At 47.4% G+C, this 20,018-nt stretch overlaps 1 protein-coding gene, 1 long non-coding RNA gene and 1 other non-coding gene across 4 annotated transcripts; all 3 read right to left on the bottom strand.

Moving 5' to 3' along the window:
• Positions 1–3,984: 3,984 nt before the first annotated feature.
• LOC123113383 (probable mixed-linked glucan synthase 8) lies at positions 3,985–8,321 on the bottom strand. Its single transcript, XM_044534603.1, has 3 exons — positions 7,866–8,321; positions 6,019–6,766; positions 3,985–5,928 (listed from the first exon to the last, which is right to left on the bottom strand). Exons 1-3 carry the CDS (start codon positions 8,075–8,077, stop codon positions 4,318–4,320), a joined length of 2,571 nt encoding a protein of 856 aa, XP_044390538.1. The 5' UTR covers positions 8,078–8,321; the 3' UTR covers positions 3,985–4,317.
• Positions 8,322–13,379: 5,058 nt separating this feature from the next.
• TRNAN-GUU (transfer RNA asparagine (anticodon GUU)) lies at positions 13,380–13,453 on the bottom strand. The gene has a single exon. It is a non-coding gene; the product is annotated as a tRNA-Asn (tRNA).
• Positions 13,454–14,742: 1,289 nt separating this feature from the next.
• LOC123113373 (uncharacterized) lies at positions 14,743–18,820 on the bottom strand. 2 transcript variants are annotated; one of them, XR_006455996.1, is made up of 4 exons: positions 18,160–18,820; positions 17,798–18,074; positions 17,058–17,673; positions 14,743–16,951 (listed from the first exon to the last, which is right to left on the bottom strand). It is a non-coding gene; the product is annotated as an uncharacterized lncRNA (long non-coding RNA). The 2 variants fall into 2 exon arrangements; XR_006455995.1 differs by having other exon boundaries at positions 14,743–17,673.
• Between the last annotated feature and the right edge of the window lie 1,198 nt (positions 18,821–20,018).

Raw genomic sequence — 20,018 nt, 5'->3', positions numbered from 1 at the left:
TGGAACACGGCTTAGAAAAACTCATCGCATACAGTAGCCGTTGTAGGCACATTGCTTAACATGATCAGTGGGATCAGAAAATGAAACAAATGTATTTATCATTTGCCTTTATTCACGCATATTTAGGCATCCTCTTTCAGCGCCTCCAAACATAAGGCCATCTGGGTTCACCTGAGAATTTATTCCGACGCCATCAGAAGAGGATCTGCTGCCACCTGGAACATACATTCAACAAAGGAATCACTGTAAAAAGAAGTGTTGCAGTGCTTTGGACAACCGACATCATTTTGACTGGTACAAAGACAACATCAGCGCACATACTACAATTTTCTTAACTACATAGAGCCTAACTAAGAATGCAATAACCAGTCCTAGGCTAGTGCCTTTTCCTATACATCTTAAAAACTACAGCCGCATCTCCTGTAATTCATGGGATGGTGAAAACCTGCTACTTGGCCATTGTTTACACATTCTTAAATCTGAGACATATTTTTAAGGCTGCAAGATCTCCAAGTCACAACAGAAAAACAAATATATGTGTACAGTGGCCAACAAACATCGGTGCATTTCGTGTATGTTCCCCTTCATTCTAATTGTAAATGGTCAAATAAGGCATCATACTTCAGAACAATTGAAAGCTAGCTAGCTATTGCTTTCAAGGTTAATAAAGTAGCTTAAAAATCACATCTAGAACTTATGGTGTAATCAAATGCGGCTATCAATCTTCACACATGGATTATGGTGGCTAACTGTGCAGTATGGAGTATGGAAAAAAAATTAACCAGCACACCCTGAGTACAAAGAAGAAGGAACCAGCAAGGCTAAAGTAACAGGGGGTGAGGGCAAGGCATGCGAACCTGTTCGGAAGTGTGGCGTGGGGGTGGGGACGAGGGCGACTTTGACATCGGAAGAGGTGGTCGTGTCCGGTCGCCGGCAACCTTGGGGGCCCGCACAGATGCTTCGGCCGGCAGTGTAGAAAGTGCGGCCTACCGCACCCCTGCCCCGTCTTAGCTAATTCATAAATAAACAATATATATCATAGATGAAAATGTAGAGACGTGGCAGACTGGTAAAAGAAGTTTAACCCAACATTTAGTATTACTCAAAGAGTAGAAGATATTTTCTACTTCACTATTATAAGATACCTGAATGTTCTTTTCCAATCAACTATGTGACCTATCTGGCCTGTGATTATATGGCTAAGCAATGATCAAATTAATCTAGCACCTAAAAAATCACTTTGATTCAAACAACCGCAACCATGACGTATTTGTCTTGTGACTATAAGGTAAGCAAGAAACAAAATAATCTAGCACCTGAAAACAACACTTCGATCCAAAGAACTGGAACCCCACCGCAGGCATAGATCCCACATCTTCTACTTAACCAACAATGCGACTTTGCTGATCTCCAAGGTAAACTATAATGCACCAGTATAAACCAGAGGGCACATAGTTTATTGCATCCAAACCTAACCCTAACCCAAGGAAGAAACTAGACCAAACCAAACTAAAGCCCACATAATTCACTGCACACACCTTCCTGGCAGCACATCCACAATCCCAAACACTAATCCCAATACACATCATAAGAGTGCCTCCTAATTACTAAACGACTTCAAGAACCTAAGCAGAACCAAGTCCCTTGTGAACAACAAAAGCACATTTTATGCAAACCACCTAAAGCTAACAAGGCAACAACAAAAGTCCACTTTTTGGAACCTAGTCAAACCATCGATCCAAAATATCCCAATATTTGGAACCTAGCTAAACCCTTCTCTCTCTCTCCCATCGATTCCAAAGAAGGAAGCACAAAAGGCCTCAGAAAAGTGGCCATCTTTGGAATATAGTCCGAATCCAACAACATCTCCAGACAGAGAAGACAAAACCTACAAGCCCAAGCCTACAGACAAACAAGAAAAGAGAAAGGAGGGAGAGAAGGGGTCAACCTGCAGTTCCCTGGACAGAGACAAACCCTAGCCTCTCACCAATTATGCTGCTTCTTGCCCACCGCCGCCTCGGGCGCCAACTTCTTCTTCCCGGATGTGGTGCCCTTGCATGGGCACTTGGTGACCGTGGCCTCCTGGTCGGCCTCGGGCGCGGCCTTGACGGAGGTCGTGTGCTTGACAGGAGAGGAGGGGACAAGGAGATCGAGCCAGCAGCATCGCGGCGCGGCGTGGCACCGGCAGGAGGGCTGGCACTGCGATGAGGAGGGATCTGCCGCCGCCGCCGCACGGGGGCACGGCTCTGCGCCAAGGTCCAGGCCTCCTCATCGAGTGGTCGCGGTCCCTGGTGGCGCGGTCATCGGCCACGGTGAGCGGGACGGGCAGGGAGGAGGCGGCGGGGCATCGGCCATGGCGAGCGGGGCGGGCGGGGCGGGCCGACGGGGCCGCGGTCATCGGCCACGGCCACAGCGAGCGAGAAGGGCGGGACGACGGGGCCGCGGTCATCGGCCACGGCCATGGCAAGCGGGACGGGCGGGGCGGGGCGGGCGAGACGAGGCGAGCGGCTGGGAAGGGAGAGAAGAGGCGGCTAGGGTTCTACGGGAGGAGCCGGCGACATTTTATACCCAACAATGAAATGACTAAAATGCCCTCGGGGGGCGCTGGAATTACGCGCGGTGGCACGAGATCTTTTACAGCGGGAGGTAACTATTCATTCCTACAGTTACCCCTCTCCGATCCGACGGCCCAGCTCCTCCCACCTCTGGATCCAACGGCCGAAAATACATCAAGCGGCCAGATCCAATGGCGAGGAATCCAAACAGCTGAGGAGCCGGGAGGACGACCCGCATCCTTATTTCTCGATTCCCAGTCGCATGCATGCGTTTAGTAGAGGCCTCGAATTGACTGGCAACTGGTCTTTTGATCCCGAGCGAGTAGAGTAGTTAGCTGATTGTAAAGAAGAAGAAAAAGAGACTGGCCGAAATTGGAAATTCAGTCACATGGTCCCTAGCCGGTCCCATCTTTGGACCCTGAAACTGTGAATGTAGACAGCCTTAATTCCATTGTATACTACCGATTATTATACTGTTGGTTATTCGGATAGAAAATGTAGAGCGTAGAGCGACCTAGAGCAGGGTTAATAATACATCCAACAATTGGTTATAAAGAGTTGTCATGTTATCTAGAACCAACCTTATAGCGGGAATGTACAATAATAAGTTTTATATATGTACTAATACTTTATTACTAGTTGACCCACCTTACAATCTCATAAAACGTTTTGAGGCTCGTATTAGAGCCGGTTACTAACCAAGAGCCCGCTTCTCTTCACTCTCTAATTAAGCAAAGATATAATATTCTAATTCTTATAGCCTGCTTATGTCACCTTATTGTACATGCTCTTAATACAATGTTGAGATACATTTTACTTGTTCATTCTACATTTATTGATGCATATTATGAGAACAGAGCGTCACAATCTTGGCAAGCGCTGCAGGTGCGCACGCTGCCCGCCCAGGTTTGAGACTTGGGCTCGACGGGTGCTCAGGTTGCTTCTCCTATGAAAATATGCCATCAAGGGCTAGTCCTGGCAGGTCTTATTTTCTTAATTAATGCATAGTACTTCTTTGTGTTTTTTACGTGCGATGAACCACCCCTTTCGCACACCTTGATGCATAGCATTTTTTTGTGTTTTTAGGTGCGATGGACCAACCCTTTCGCACACCTTAATGCATAGTACTTCTTTGTACTTTTTGGGTGCGATGGACCACCCTTTTCGCACACCTTCAAAAAGCGACGGGTCAAAGCTTTGTCAGCAAGAATAGGTTTAAATCGTTTGCATATGACCCATGCGCACTAGTGGTTATTCAACATGTAAAAAGCCCAGCAAATTTTTTGGCTCGTCTGTGTGGGAACCATGCTAGCGCAGTGGACGTCACGAACTGCTAGTTAGACACCGCTCTCAGTTTTTTTTACGAAAATAATCTATATCTATTATCAAATTTCATCGAAAGTACAAAGCACCTCAAATAAAATAAAAGTTACATAAAGATATCAAGACCACCGAACGACTACTACAGCCGTCAAAACAAGCCGCCGACACACCGCTCGCCGCTCCCGTACCGAACCGGCTTGACCTTGGAACACGTTCACCGGCACAAAACACCTCAGCTTTTTTTAACCGGCCACGCCGGGGCTGTGTGTGTGGAATACAGCTCACAATATTTCCCTGCAAAAGAAAAGATTGCATGCCTACCGTACCATAACACAACCATTAAGGTAAGGAAAACTTTATTACATGCTGCAATTTAAACTATGGGTGTTTTGACTCACAGCTCTTACAGGCTTTGCAGCATTACTTATGAGTGCAAAATTTAAACTAGCTTTATTCCCGAATGCAAGTACGGTAGGGAGCCGGCGAGCGCGACGTACACGGACGCGGTGGCAGCGACCGCGGTGACCAGCACAATGAACAGGATGTATGGCCTCTTGCTCCAGCGCCCCATTATCCCGAGCGCGAACGGGTAGAGCAGCAGCAGCATCCACACGTTGAAGACGAGCCCGCTGGCCGCCCCGGCGACCTGCGCGGCCGACCACCGCCCAGCGATCGCCTTGCCCGCCGCCGCGCCGATGGCGGCCACGTTCACGGCCATCACCACCACCGTGGGCACCAGCAACGGCACCCACTGCACGTCGTAGAGCTCCGCGAGCCTCTCCCTCGTGCCGCTCGTGAGCTTCTTGGCCGTCAGCTTGAAGGACACCCCCTTGATGCCGAGGGACCTGAGGATGATGTGCAGCATCGCCATAGGGTACACGCCGGTGGTGCCGATGATGTAGAACTGCTCGTTGCGGAACCAGTCGAGCGGCGTGAGGCCGGCCCACCTGATCTCCACCATGCCGATGAGCTCCACCGTGGCGATGACGATGACGACGAAGAGCGCGAACGTCTGGAACGGCCTCTGGATGTAGAACTCCCCCTGGAAGAGCCACATCACCGGGTAGAAGTAATACATGCAGATGAAGAAGGTGGAGACGGGGTAGGTGGTCATGTTGATGTAGGCGATGCGCTGCATGGGGTGGAGGCGGCGGCCGGCGAGGAGCGGGCAGAAGCGGGAGAAGAACATCTCGAGGGATCCCCCCGACCAGCGCAGGATCTGGTAGAGCCGCTCCGTGAGGTTGATGGGCGCCGTGCCGCGGAACGCGTCGGGCTCCATGGCGCAGTACGTGGAGCGCCACCCCGTGCGGTGCAGCCGGAAGCCGGTCACCACGTCCTCCGTCGCGATGTTGTACACCCACCCGACGTCGTTGCCCCACTCGGTGCCGTCCTCGTAGGCGCACGTCATGGCGTCGGCGAGCTCCGCCTCGCCGACGGTCGCCGGTGAAGGGACGGACCGCTCTTGGTTGGCGGCCGCCGGCACCGAGTTGATGAAGGACGTGGATTTGCCGAACATGTTGGGCCTGTAGCGCGAGGCCTTGGCCTCCTTGGCGTCGTCGGGGCGCCAGCGAGGAGGGTCGGCGGAGTAGAGCGCGACGCGGCGGAACATGCAGCCGGTGCCGACGAAGGAGGGGCCCTGGATGCCGTTGAGGCCGAGGAGGGTGGCGTCGAAGAACATGCGGTTGTGGTTGCAGTAGCGGTCGGTGGGGTCGACGTCGTCGAAGCGCTGCGGGAACTGGACGAAGGCGGTGTCGGCGCCGTCGCGCGGGTCGAGCATGAAGCACATGGCGGCGCGGAAGGCCTGCGAGTTGTTGACGTAGTGGTCGCCGTCGAAGTTGATGATGAAGGGCGCGTTGGAGAGCAGCGCGGAGACGCGCAGCTGCACGTTCATGGCGCCCGCCTTCTTCTGGTGGTCGTACCCCGGCCGCTTCTCCCGCGCGATGTAGACCAGCATCGGGAGGCGCGCGTCCACGGCGCTCAAGTCCAGAGGGTGGCCGGAGCTCGCCGCCATGCCCAGCTCAGGATCCTTGCTCGGTTGATCCAGCATAACCTTGAAGAACCATCATCACATTCACATGTTAGCAACAGTTTTATTATATTAAATCGCATGGGGAAAAATCTGATTTATTTTAATTTTTACTTGTAGAATTGCAGGGTGGTGTCCTTTCCGGTGGCCCTTTGCCGGCTTGATCCACGTCCCCTGCCATTGCGTGGACCCATCAGCCATCCAAGTAGCATCTGCACCCTCCTCTTTCCCGTTCGCACGGTTGCACGCCTCCGACCGCTGCTCGATGGCGGCAGAAAGCCCGTCCAGCCTCACCTTGAACTCCTCGTACGCCGCCCGCATCCGCCGATGGTCGTCAAGGAACTCCTTGGGCGCGGTGCCCGCGTACTCCCCGCGCATCTTGGCCCAGAAATAGCTCTCCGGGGCCCGGGGCTCGACGCAGTGCTTCCGGCAGAACGGCACCCACGACGCGGCGAACTCCGCCGCCAGCTGCAGCCCCTCGTAGTGCACCAGCGACCCGCCGTCGTCGGAGAAGTAGGTGGCGTACTTGTCGACCGGGTAGTCGGTGGCCAGGATGGAGAGGATGGAGTTCATGGTGTAGAGCATCGGCTCGTCCACCGGGTCGACGGTGTTGATGAACACGTCCAGGAGGGGGAGGTCGGAGCCGCCGTCGGGCTGGTCGAGCTGCTCTCTCAGGACGGAGATGCTCGGGACGCATTTCCTGGGCCTGAGCTTGGTGATCTGGTTGAGCAGCCATGTCACTCCGAACCAGAGGTCGCCTACCACCGAGATCCACCACAGCCACATCGCGTCCGAGTCCCGGTGCCTCATGCGCCATGTGAAGAATAGAATAACCACTATCACTCTGACCAGAGTCAATAACCTGCAGTGCAGTTACGTTTGGACAAATGAAATGATGTACGTAGTACTGGTGAGAATAGGTTAAAGCTAGTCTTGGTAGAAGTACAACGACAAGTCCGACAAGGTTAGAATCTCTAACTACTAGTACTATAATAATAGAACAAAGTTTGCCAAGTTGCATGCGTAGTTATATGAGTATACTGTAATAATTGTAGTTGAGCTCACGTGCTCTTGGATTAAAATACTACACTTACTATTTTTAGCACTGGCTACAAATTAAGATCCAGCGAATGCATGTGCAGAGTGAATATTTGCACAGTATAGATTCTAGATTTCTGCCTTAAATGTTTTTAAAATTTCTTGGCCGGATCAGGATCCGAGCGTCGAGATCCGCAATCTCAGCGGTTAGACATTCCGGCGCATGCTAACAAAGCATATTTGGAGCGTCAAATTATAAACATATAAAACTAAAATAAGCTAATTTCGCCTATCAGTATGGAACTAACTAGCTGGCCCTCAGCGAACTACTAGTAGTTTAATTTAGCACTATTTGACCGACAAAAAGGTACTGCCGTCCGGATAACTTTTACTGTGCCCCCGTTCGGATCCGGCCACAAGTCACAAAGGTCACGTCCCCTATAGCTTGAGCCTGTGCTGGCGTCGGTGCATCTGCTTCGTTATCCGAATATCCAATGGCACGCCCATGCTGCACAGTAATAAGCAATGCAGTGCCATTTGGATCGTTTCCAGCTTTTGCCTACTTTGACGCTGTCCTCTCAGTGCACTTTGGGTGCCTCGAGATCACAGCACGTTCTGTTTCTTAATATTGTACTTGCTGCTTTGGAAGCAATTAACTAATACTCCGTCAGTGTGCATCAGAATTCAGGCAAGCATACTGTTTAGATTCAGGTATCATCTGGTTTTGTTTATATAAAATGGAGCGTTAGATTCAGGCAAACATGTTTAATTTGTCAAGAAATACTGCAAGCACCGTCCTTCGGGTTAGAGTACGTATGAAACGTAAGGGTTCGATCAAGTGGCACTGTCCTTCGGGAACATACATCTATGGCGAAAAACAAGGGGAGAGGTAGGAAGGAACTGAACTGAGACGATGCTCACACCTGTAAAGGTTGATGAGGGGGCCCTTGACCCTGAACGTGCGGTACAGCAGCGGTGCCCGGCCGTCATCGCCGCCGGCGCCGCTCCTGTGCGACGCCAAGATCTCTCTCTCGTCGGCGGGTACCCAGTACTTATCCTTGGGGCCGACGACGACGTCGGTGGCCAGCAATGGGTCAGCTAGACGACCCCCGCCGCCGGCCGCCGGAGAAGCCATGCCACCCTGGTTCGCCTACCAAGTAGCAGAGCCGGCTCCTGCACCCTGAGTGAGTGAGAGAGTGATCTGCCGGAGCAAGCAGCCAAGCACCGAACTGACTAACACGGGGTAGTTAGCCAGCCACAGCACGAGACGACGCTGGAGACGCTTAACCACGCCCCGTTATATAGTGAGAGAGAGAGAGAGAGAGGCGCGGTGGGGGATCGGACACGGGACGTGCATCCCCATGCCCGGAAACATGATGCCGAGGCACGAGGGCGTGGCCACTGGCTACTCGATTCGACAAAATGCCACTGGCTGGCTACTTGACTGGACGAGTGCATCGAGATCCGCGTGCCTCACGTGACGCTCACTGCTGGACGTCCAGTGCAACTACAGCTGCGACAAGGCAACTTGCCGGGCATAAAACGTGCGCTACCTTTACGTCCGTCCGTCCGCTGTTCGTTTACAGGGAAAGTACATGTGGAACACTGTTCGCACCTGAAATTTTGCCTCCATTTGGACTTAAGGCCAACTCCACGTGGGATCTTATCTTATCCAGGTGCGTCCGTTTAAGATAGAACGGACGAATAGCGCCATCCAACGCGCGACCTTAAATGTACAAATGTCCGGATTCCGTCCATTTTCGACCCATCCCCGGTCCAAACTTGCGCCGAGTTTGGGGTCAAACGGACATCGCGCGGACGGGCTGGCCGCACGCCCTTGTCCTCCCGTGGCCCGCTTGTCGGGGACACTAGCAGTCCCTTCGCTTCCAGCGCCTCCACCCCCTCTCCCCGCCCCGCCCCCGGCCGGCGCCGCCGCTATTCTCCGGCCACCTCCTCACTGCGCAGGCCACGACCGTCCATACCAAACAACGTCTCGACATGGCCGCCAACACGCCCGAGCTTTCGTCATAGTTTTGGCTGTCGATCGGAGGAGGTTTGGCCGTCGCCATCTTTGCCGGTGGCAGAGGGGATACGACCGCCGGCGACGTACCACGGCGGCCGTGGCAGCTTCCGACGAGAGCTCCAGAGCGGCCAGTAGCCGGTCGGCAACCACCCCTGCTGCGCCGAGGTGATCATCGCGGCCTCTTTGCCACCACGACCGCAAGGTGTTCGACATTTTGCCCACAAAGGTATGGACAGTGGAGATGAGTTTTTCTTCCATCACTTCATTTGTTCATCGGACGATTTGTCGTCGGATGATGAAGATCTTGTGGTGACTGCACTGGTCGTTCACGACCACATTCAACAGTAGCTTCCTCGGTACAGGGGGTCAGTCCCTGGCCGTGCCCCCAATCTGAACCGCAACAGGGAGAGAGGTCACGCCCTGCTCTATGCCGATTACTTTTCCAACACCCCGCTCTTCAAGCCGGATAAATTTCGTTGCCGCTTTCGAATGGCAAGGCATTTGTTCAATCGTATCCGAGAGGGAATGGTTGCTCATGACCCATACTTCGAGTGCAAGACGGATGCCCTTGGCAAGCTTGGATTCTTCTCTTACCAGAAATGCACCGCGACCATCCGCATGCTTGCATATGAAATTCCAGGCGATCTGGTGGATGAGTATGTGCGTATGAGTGAAACAACATGTCTGATGTCACTATTCAAGTTCTGCCAGGCTGTGATCAAGGTGTTTGACCTGGAGTACTTGAGGCAGCCAGCTGTCGATGATACAGAGAGATTGTTGGCGACCAACGCAACTAGAGGCTTTCCAGGCATGCTTGGCAGCATAGATTGTATGCACTGAGAGTGGAAGAACTGTCCATTTACTTGGCAGAGCCAGTACAAGGGGCATGTTAAGGCGTGCACTGTCATATTAGAAGCGGTGGCTTCGCAGGATCTTTGGATATGGCACTCTTTCTTCGGCATGGCAGGTTCTCACAATGATATCAACGTGCTGCAGCGTTCTCCGGTCTTCACAAGGCTTGCAGAAGGCCACTCCCCACCTGTCAACTTTGAGATCAACGGCCACCAGTACAACAAGGGATACTATCTAGCGGATGGTATATATCCTCAGTGGTCAACTTTTGTGAAGACAATCTCGAAAACCCAAGGTGAGAAGACAAAGAGATTTGCTCAAATACAAGAGAGTGCTAGAAAGTATGTGGAACGTGCTTTTGGTGTGCTTCAATCCCGGTGGGGTATCGTTCGGAACCCTGAACTGTCATGGGATGAAACGAAGCTTTGGGAGGTGATGACTGTTTGTGTGATCATGTACAACATGATCATCGAGGACGAGCGTGATGAGAGTATCTTCGACCAAGGATTTGATTATCAAGGTGAAAATGTTGAACCCCTGCACCAAGAACTGGACACATTTGAACAATCTGTTCAATTCCACCGTGAGCTGCGTGAGTGGCACACTCATTTGGGTCTTCAAAATGACTTGGTTGAGCACGTGTGGGATCATATTGGCAACCAATAGATGTATTGGTTCATTTTATGTTCAGTCAAGACAATTTTGATTTGGTTGTAAAACTATTTTATTAGAGACAATTTCAATTGGGTTATAAAATTATTTTTATTTTCAGACAAATATTTGGACGTGCAAACTAGTTTTGATATGAAAATATGGGCATTTTTGGCCCCGGCGGACAGGATGGGGCAAACGGATGCGGCCGCGCACTAGGGGCACGGCCACCGCATCTCAGAACAGATCCAGGACACGACCCCATCTCCTACCCAAAGGGATAAAATTCGGCCAAACCGAACGTTCGTTTGGGGTCGCGCGGTGGAGTTGGCCTTAGAGAAACTACAACGACCCAAAAGGGACACGCTCTTTGTCCAATTTTTGTGCCTTTAGATCGGCTTTCTGCTCGTCCGCCCCTTTTTGCGTTTGGGTCGGTCGTGAGCCCAACCGGCCAACCCAATTCACCTTCATAGATCATGCCAGCGGCCATGCCATGCTGAGAGTTTATGCTGGTGACATGCCAGCCTCTAAAAAAACATCACACAGTTCATGCTGGTGCACTTGCCAGCGACCGATGCACATGCCAGCACACAAAAAAGGGGCGAGAGTTCAACCACGTCATCTCGGCCGTGGTCATGCCGGCACACTTGTCGGCATAAAAAAAGAATGGCGCTCTCCGCCATAGATCACTCGTCATCGAATTTGAGCATGTCGGCCTGCATCTTCTTGAACCAAGGCCTCTTCCTCGGGGACACCTTGCTCAAGTAAACCTTCGTGATCTCCATCCACGTCATCATGGAAGCAAGCTCTACTTCTTTTGCCTTGGTCTTGGCATTGGCGACCTCGATCTCCTGCATCTTCCTTTGCTTCTCCGCCTCCATCTCGAGCTTCTTCGCTTGCTTCTCCGCATCGAGCTCAAGCCTCCTCCTTTGGATCTTCATGAAGGTCTTCATTTGCTCTTCCTTGTCTTGCCGGCGCTTCTCCTCCCTTGTGTCCTTCTTGGTCAACATGCCTTCCGAAGTGGCACGCAAGGCAATCGACGCCGTATCGCGCTTGTCCTCTTTCTTGGAGTTAGTCTTCCCCCGCGGACGTGGCTTCTCGCCCTCACCAAGATCCTCGACAGCTTCCTCCCCTCCGCACGCCTTGATGGCGGCATATTGCGTCTCGAACTTCTCGTCCATGTTGTCTGTTGATGACCATCCAACAATGAGTGAGGTTGAAGGACTTGTCGTCATATTGGGCCTTGAATGCCTCCAAAGTTTGGAATGCCTACAAATGAAATAGCATGCAAGCATATGGGCAAATGGAAATGCAAGCATATCGGCAAATGGACATGCAAGCACAATGGACATGCAAGCATAAAACAAGAGGCTTTTTTCTCACACATGATTGATTGTTGAGATGCTTATTTTCCTATGCATCGTTACATGTTAAGTTGCCATTCTTGCATGTTATGAATTTAAGAGAAATATGGATAATGATGATCAATTATTTGAAAAATTATATATGATTAGTGGTAGTTTGGAGGAGTTTTTTTAAATTCAAAGTCAGATGAGAAAGCAACATAGAAAAAGTAAGGAGAAAATATAATACCAATACCAGTAGAGGTTTTTTTAACTCAAAGTCCGACTACAAAAGCAACATAGAATAAGCTAGAAGTAGGTGTTTTTAAGTAGGTGTTTTTAAGTCAAAGTCAGATTGGAAAAGCAACATAGAAAATATAAGAAGAAAATAAAAAAAAAGACGATAGAAGAAGGGTAACTTTTTTTAACTCAAAGTCGGATTGGAAAGCAATATAGAAAAATAAGGAGAAAGTATAATAAAAATACAAATAGAGGTTTTTTTTAACTCAAAGTCAGACTGGAAAAGCAATATAGAATAACCTAGAAGGAGTTGTTTTTTAAGTCAAAGTCGGATTGGAAAAGCAACATAGAAAAATGAGAAGAAACTTTAAAAAAGCGATAGAAGAAGGGCAACATATTAAAAAAAAGAAAATAAAATAAAATTACCGCTAGATGGGTTTTTTTAACTCAAAATTGGACTCGAAAAGCAACATAGAATAAGCTAGAAGGAGGTGTTTTTAAGTCAATGTCGGATTAGAAAAGCAACATAGAAAAAATGCGAAGAAACTTAAAAAAAGGTAGAAGAAGGGAAACATATTAAAAAGGGAAATATAATAAAATTACCGCTAGAGGGGGAGTTTTTTATATTCAAAGTCGGACGGGAAAAGCAACATAGAATAAGCTAGAAGGAGGTGTTTTTAAGTCAATGTCGGATTGGAAAAGCAACATAGAAAAAATAAGAAGAAACTTAAAAAAAGCGATAGAAGAAGGGCAACATATTAAAAAAAAAGAAAATAAAATAAAATTACCGCTAGATGGGTTTTTTTAACTCAAAATTGGACTCGAAAAGCAACATAGAATAAGCTAGAAGGAGGTGTTTTTAAGTCAATGTCGGATTAGAAAAGCAACATAGAAAAAATGCGAAGAAACTTAAAAAAGGGTAGAAGAAGGGAAACATATTAAAAAGGGAAATATAATAAAATTACCGCTAGAGGGGGAGTTTTTTATATTCAAAGTCGGACGGGAAAAGCAACATAGAATAAGCTAGAAGGAGGTGTTTTTAAGTCAATGTCGGATTGGAAAAGCAACATAGAAAAAATAAGAAGAAACTTAAAAAAAGCGGTAGAAGAAGGGCAACATATTAGAAAAAGAAAATATAATAAAATTACCGCTAGAGGTTTTTTTTATATTCAAAGTTGTGCGGGAAAAGCAACATAGAATAAGCTAGAAGGAGGTGTTTTTAAGTCAATGTCGGATTGGAAAAGCAACATAGAAAAAATAAGAAGAAACTTAAAAAAAGCGGTAGAAGAAGGGCAACATATTAGAAAAAGAAAATGTAATAAAATTACCGCTAGAAGGAGGGCTTGAACCTCCGACCTTGTGGTTAACAGCCACACGCTCTAGCCAACTGAGCTATTCCAGCTATATGTTTATTTTCATAACAAAAGGTATATATTCAGTAGCTTTGTCCAACCCTGGGCTAAATGGTAAGTCCTAAACCGGAATTACCACTTCTTGTAATATGATTTTGGCATCGTATTTCATTTCAATAAAATAAAATATGCCGACCTGAGCAAACAACAATGGTACTCATCCAAAAAAACGAACATGTAGCGGCTGAGAAAAGGCTTGCATCCTCCTTATTATATTATACTAGTGGACCCGTTGTGCCAAATGGCGCAGAGGCACGCTAAACCCATGCTCGCAACGAAAAGAAAAATATGGTTTAATTCCTTTTTATAGAAAATACGGTGGATTGTTGACCCGTTGCGCCAAAAGGGGTATTTATCGATCTATTTATCCCCTCAAAATTCTTCTAAAAAAATATCCCCTCTTCTTCCTCGACAGCTCCATTTGGTGAGAAGAGAGGCTCTTCGGTCAGAGACAAACTCCTAGAGTTCTTGTGGCTCCAAAGCTGGTAATATTTCTGCCCCCCCTTTCTTATTACCTTGAACTGCTCTGATGCATGGATCTGGCCCGCATTCATCTGGATTTGACATCTTCCCTCATTTTCATGCTCTTTTTACTCCTATGATGCCTTTTTTTAGGCATGACACATCTTATTTTGTGTCTTTTTCCACATAGGGATCTACTTATACCAATGGAAACAAATCCCTGCAACTATTGTAATAGTTTTGTTGTCTATGTAGATTACGGTTGCGATTGGATCTCGGATTTTTTTATGGACATCTTTTCTGGCAGATTTACACGACGTTACATTAGCATACCTTGATTTGTCTGCGCTGATTGAAATTCTTTGTTGTTTTTGGTTTCCAGCCCGGCTGAGCATGAGGAGAGCTCACATCAATGATCCTGTGAAAATTAGCTCTCATGAAAGTGGACAGTACCTCTGATGAAGCCTTGCACTTGCCAAATGGCGCGAAAGACGAACTTGAACCAATAACTAAAAGAGGTTATTTCACTTTTTTTTAGTTTTTTTTTTTTGCAGGGAGCTTTTTTTAGTATATGATGTTGATATATACTTGTTTGTGAAGTGTTATGGAGCACGAAAGCCCTATTTAAACCAAGAATTAACTAAGGAGCATATGGTGTTGATCTTGGTTGGCATAAAATGTTAGCCTTTGTACATGACGTTGAATGAGAAATACAATATCTTTGTTGGTGCTGTAAACAAACGTGTGATAGACAAATTAAGCATCAATGCAAAGATATAATGTTAGTGTAGTGATCATTAAACAAAGGTCCACAAGGAGCAAATATAAACATAATTTATGGCCCATAAGTGAAGCATTATTGAATACTCCATTCAAGAGAAATGGATCACACACATTATGATTCTCTCAACAAAACAATAGGCTATAATCAGAAAGAATGAACTTGTTGCATCAACATAGAATTCAAAATTAGTCAAACAGTGCATTTCTTCATGGCATGCAAAACAAAGTTCATCCTCGGTAAAAGAAAGCGCATAAAACAATCATGTTTCCATTGACTAATAATGCAATCGCTTCGGTGTTATCGGTTTTCATCAAACATTCTCCTGTCTTCCATCCAATATCCCTACTATTGCAGAAAGTGTCAGTAACCTGCAGAAAAATACGATCTCTAACAATAAAAAAGAAGTGGCAAGGTCAACTTTGCATTATATACATGCAAATATAAGTAAACCATTCAAGTGATAATAAACGAAGGCCCTGAAATAGAGTAAATAGCGTAGCGACAATGTCAGTTACCAAAGAAAAAAGGTAAAAGTCAAAATGAAAAGCTGACAAAGTAAAGGTATGGTTTTAATCTACTCCCTCGCCTAATATAAGACCTTTTAGCGATTTCACTATTGACTACATTCATACTATAATGAGTGAATATAGTCATATGCACACTAAAATGTGTCTAGATATATACGAATCAAGAAAAAGCTAAAAGATCTTATATTAGGGAACGAAGGGAGTAGTATGCGGCACCGACACAGATGTGGACCAATTGGACAGGGAGGTAGTTTAATTATTATAAATGCTAATGCGTAGTGCTAGTAACTCTCTCTATACTTGGCGGACATGTATCTAGCACGCCGGGTTTTGCACGATCTGTTATTTCATTTTCATATGTTTCAATACTAATCGGAGAAAATAAAAGTTCCTCCGTGCTACTCTGTTTGACTCACAAAATAGACTGGCAAAGATACTACTCAAGGTTTTTCTTTTTTTCGAGAAATAACCACTCAGCTTTTGACTCGGCAAAATCAAATGTGGAACTCTTTTGACATTAGCATCGTTGGTACCTTAGCTGAGGGTCTTGTGATGTTGCCATGTTTTGTTTTAAGCTGAATCTTTCGGCTTCAAAGTAATTAGTTAATGCTCAAATAGTCAGTGTTAATCAAAGGTGTAAACAGACTGTAAAGCAAACAAGTAGTTGCAGTGATCTTCTTCATCACTTATGTAGATCGGGTTGCTGATGCCTTTCCCTATCATACTGTAACCTGTACTAAAGGTCTGGAAATGGTGTGCACACAGGAAACTATATTGTGCCCGAAACTACATTTTCCAGAATTTGCATACAGGTTCCATTACTCTGTTGGGAAGCATAAACCATTGATCTATACAGTAAATTGCTTTTTCTTGAATTTGCATACAAGCTTGGGTTTGTAGTAACCAAACAATACTCAGTGGCATACAAAACTAAAAGGTACTTCCTCTGTCCCAAATTGGAGGTAGTATGTTGCTTGGTGGGCAATGGCATGTATGTAAACAGAGATAGAAAACAGAAATGGAAATAGAATTGAAAGAGTAAGTGACCAGATTGCGAACCTAAACAGAAAGAATATACAAAGGGCATGCATCAAAATATATTTAAGTTAATAAATGGCAACACATATATATTAAACAACCTAAACGGAAAGAATGTACAAAGAACAAGCATGAAAATATATTTAAGTTAATGAATGGCATCACATTATATATTAACCAAAATACACGAGTCATCCTAAAGCCAATATAAAAAACCAACTAATAAACCTGAAAGTAGGAATCGGCAATGCATTAATATCAAAATCTAATTGTTCGGCAATGAAGCAAGTAGCTTGAGTGACTCTAAGTGCGCTTTGTCTTTCCCTTTGCAAGTGTGATACGTACTAAGCTATGTTTAAATATTTACCAAAAAAGTATGGCGACGACGAAGCTGATACAAAAAAGGCCAGCAACTCCTAGTGCAAATCACAACTGCAAAATGTTCAAACCAACTATTTGCTCAGATGTTGCAACCATCCTGCACAACCAGTACTTTCTACCATACCATGAAACACCTATATCCCGAACAACGTAAGCCATTACCCTAATATGTAAGGCTACTATTACAGGAAGGAACTTTACCTAGCACTTGGCTGGGCAGATGGCTACATAGCTATTTCATCCTTCTAAGTAGTTATGCATGGTCCTTGCAGAATAATGCCTAAAAAATAACTTCCCTGAACAATAGGGAACACAACACATACAGTAGCCTCAAAGCACTGTAGATCTCTCTAAAATAAACCATGCTCATAGTAAGTAAATAGAGGAGCACAAAAGGCATACATGCAGCAGAGCCAGATCGTCAAGTGTCTTCCTTTTCTGAATATCCAAGAGAAAACACTGTCAGTTTTTTTTCACAAACTCCCATGTGCCTTTGGAACAGCAAAACAACCCTAAAGAGCATAATCATATTCTTTCATGGAAGAAATTTTTAGGAAACTAACAAATCTACTCTTTTAACCACTTCCTACCTAGAGTCTTAAGAGACTGCAGATAGCAAGTAGATCAAAACAAAATCAAACTGAAATCGGACCATAGAACATCGAGTTCGCGCCGACGGCCAAAGTCCTGGCCGCCACCCCATACACCATGCCCACATACGTTTTTATAGTCAGTCCACTAATGCGAGCACGCCGATTAAACACAGAAAATGTATAGTGGCGAGTAGGCCATTCTGTGAAGAAAATGACTGATGGAGGCCATTGAAAATTCAGTAGTAAGCAGGAAACATCAAACCGTGAGCCTTGCCAGTCGCCGCAGCTTACCAGCTTTCCACCAGCGACCTCCTCTGACTACCCACCCGCACACAGAGCAGCGCAGCCTCCGGCTCCATCCCATAGAGGCATGAGTCAAGCTTTCACATTTTCACAAAGAAGTTTCTATCCGGCATTGGATCGACCTACAACCAAACCACTCAACTAAGTTACAAACAAAGGACAACTAATGCATTTACTATTCAAAAACATGAACGATACAAGTTATTAGCATTCATGATGAAAAAACCAAATAGACAAGGTATTCACCTGGGGCTTGCAGTATAGATTCAAGTAAAGCGTGCCGATGCCAAATTACCAATCTTAGGCCAGCCGTGGAGATCAAGAACAACCTAGATTGCATATGAACATTCTAGTACCAAATCATTAGTTTTCCGAAAATTAAGCATCTATGGGTGGTGGGGAGAACAGGAGCACAACCGAGATAACAGCTGAATTGTTGTATACCAATGATGGCCGCTACCACCGCCGGCATAGGGTTCAGCTACCACTCAAAGCCCAACCATTCCAACTCATACATCATCATCTGCAAAACAACCAAGTAGAAATAATTTTGTAAACAGCTAAATCTCTTTGAGGTAGGCACTACAACAAACATGTCGCGGGAAAACCTGCAGGTTGTGCTGCTGCCACCTCCACAAGAACTTAGTAATTCATCTCAGAAGAAGGAATCACATCATGCAATGGAAAGGAGAGATTAAAATCACTAACTAACATGTGATATCAAGACATCTAACAATTTAGAAATTGAGAGAGAGGAGAAAAGGAGTCGAGCCTACCTCGGTATTGTGCAGCCTTCATCTTTCTCCACTTTCTGCCTTCCATCCCCGACGGACCCACGGTGCTCGAGGCTGGCGGGTCGAGGCGGCACTCGCAGGAGGCACCACACGATGGAGGAGGGATGTAGGCAGTCCAGCAACCTCATAGATCAGCAGGGGCCGATCCATGGCGCCGTATCAAATCAAGCGCCGCTGTCATTGCGGTTTGCCTGGAGGTCGCCGACCACCCCCAAAAATTCTCCTGCTGCCTCCAGACTCCTCTCTCCCGCAAACTCCACCCCCAAAAAATCCCTCGCTGTCTCCAGACTCCTCCTCCTCCTCCTCCTCTCCTCTCCCTGCAATCGCCGCCAACCCTCCTCTCTCTCTCCTCTCCTCCCTCCTCGTCCACGCGCCCAGCACCCAACGCCCGCGCCCTCGCCCCCCGTACCAGCCATCGCCGCGCCGTTGGGGCTCGGCCTGCGTGGGTTGCCATGGGGAAGGAGCAGATGCGGGAGGAGGGCGACTCGTTTTTTTTTTGTCCAGAATTGCCAAAAAAGACCACATGTCAAAAACATTGTCAAAAGGATCCCTCACTAGTGGCGGCAGGCGCGGCAGACGACACGTGGCATCTGCCGCCACGCCACGAGGCGGCGGGCCCTGCCGCCACAGCAGGAGGCGGCAGCGCGGGTTGTAACGGGTTATGTACAGCGCAGCAGCCGCGACGTAACGGGCGAGGCCAGGTGGGCCATGCCGTCACCGTGTGAGGCGGCCACTGTTGCCGCTGACACTCGCGGGCCGACAGGCCGTGCTGCTCGCGGGCCCAGCGTGTGGGCCACGCCGCCACTGCAGCAGGAGGCGTCCCTGTTGCTGCACGCGCGACAACGACGTAGACGGCGCTGATTCCGGTGCTGACGGCGCAGATTTTCACGGGTGCTGATTCCACGGTTCCTTGTTTTGCTTTCTGCCACAAGTTTCGATGATCTGGAATCAGATTCCCACCTAAACTTTGCAGTAATGATTGCTATGTAGACGACACTGATTAAAGCAGTGCGTGATTCTCGCTTCCGTCTATTGCTCCAGCCGAAGCGACAGCACTCAGGCATGCTGATTTCAATGCGTGTTTTCCTCCCGCACACTCGAGAGCGTTGTTGTTGCTGCGTGTGAGACACCGCGATGCTGGAATCCATTAAGGTAAAACTACTAGCAAGCGTCTGCAACTACTAAAGATTCATTAAGGTAAAACCCAACCATAGCATTAAAGCATCAAGTCCACTTTATCCCATACGCAGCAACCCCTTACTCGGGTTTATGTTTCTATCACTCGAGCAACCCACCATAAAAGAATCATGAACGTATTGCAACACCTACAACGGGAATCCCTCACGCTTGCATGACATGGAGGGCGCAATAGCACAGCAACATAACCACAAGCAAATTAAACCAATCATAGCAATTCATCAATCACCGGTAGGACAACGAAAATCTACTCAGACATCATAGGATGGCAACACATCATTGGATAATAATATGAAGCATAAAGCACCATGTTCAAGTAGAGGGTACAGCGGGTTACGGGAGAGTGGACCGCTGAATATAGAAGGGGGAAGGTGATGGAGATGTTGGTGAAGATGACGGCGGTGTCGGTGAAGATCACGGTGATGATGATGGCCCCCGGCGGCATTCCGGCGCCATCGGAAGTAAGGGGGAGAGGG

Source organism: Triticum aestivum, chromosome 1B, assembly GCF_018294505.1.
Source record: "Triticum aestivum cultivar Chinese Spring chromosome 1B, IWGSC CS RefSeq v2.1, whole genome shotgun sequence".
Classification (NCBI taxonomy): domain Eukaryota; kingdom Viridiplantae; phylum Streptophyta; class Magnoliopsida; order Poales; family Poaceae; genus Triticum; species Triticum aestivum.
Note: the sequence above shows the minus strand (reverse complement) of the source record. Positions and strands in the feature narration are given on the sequence as shown.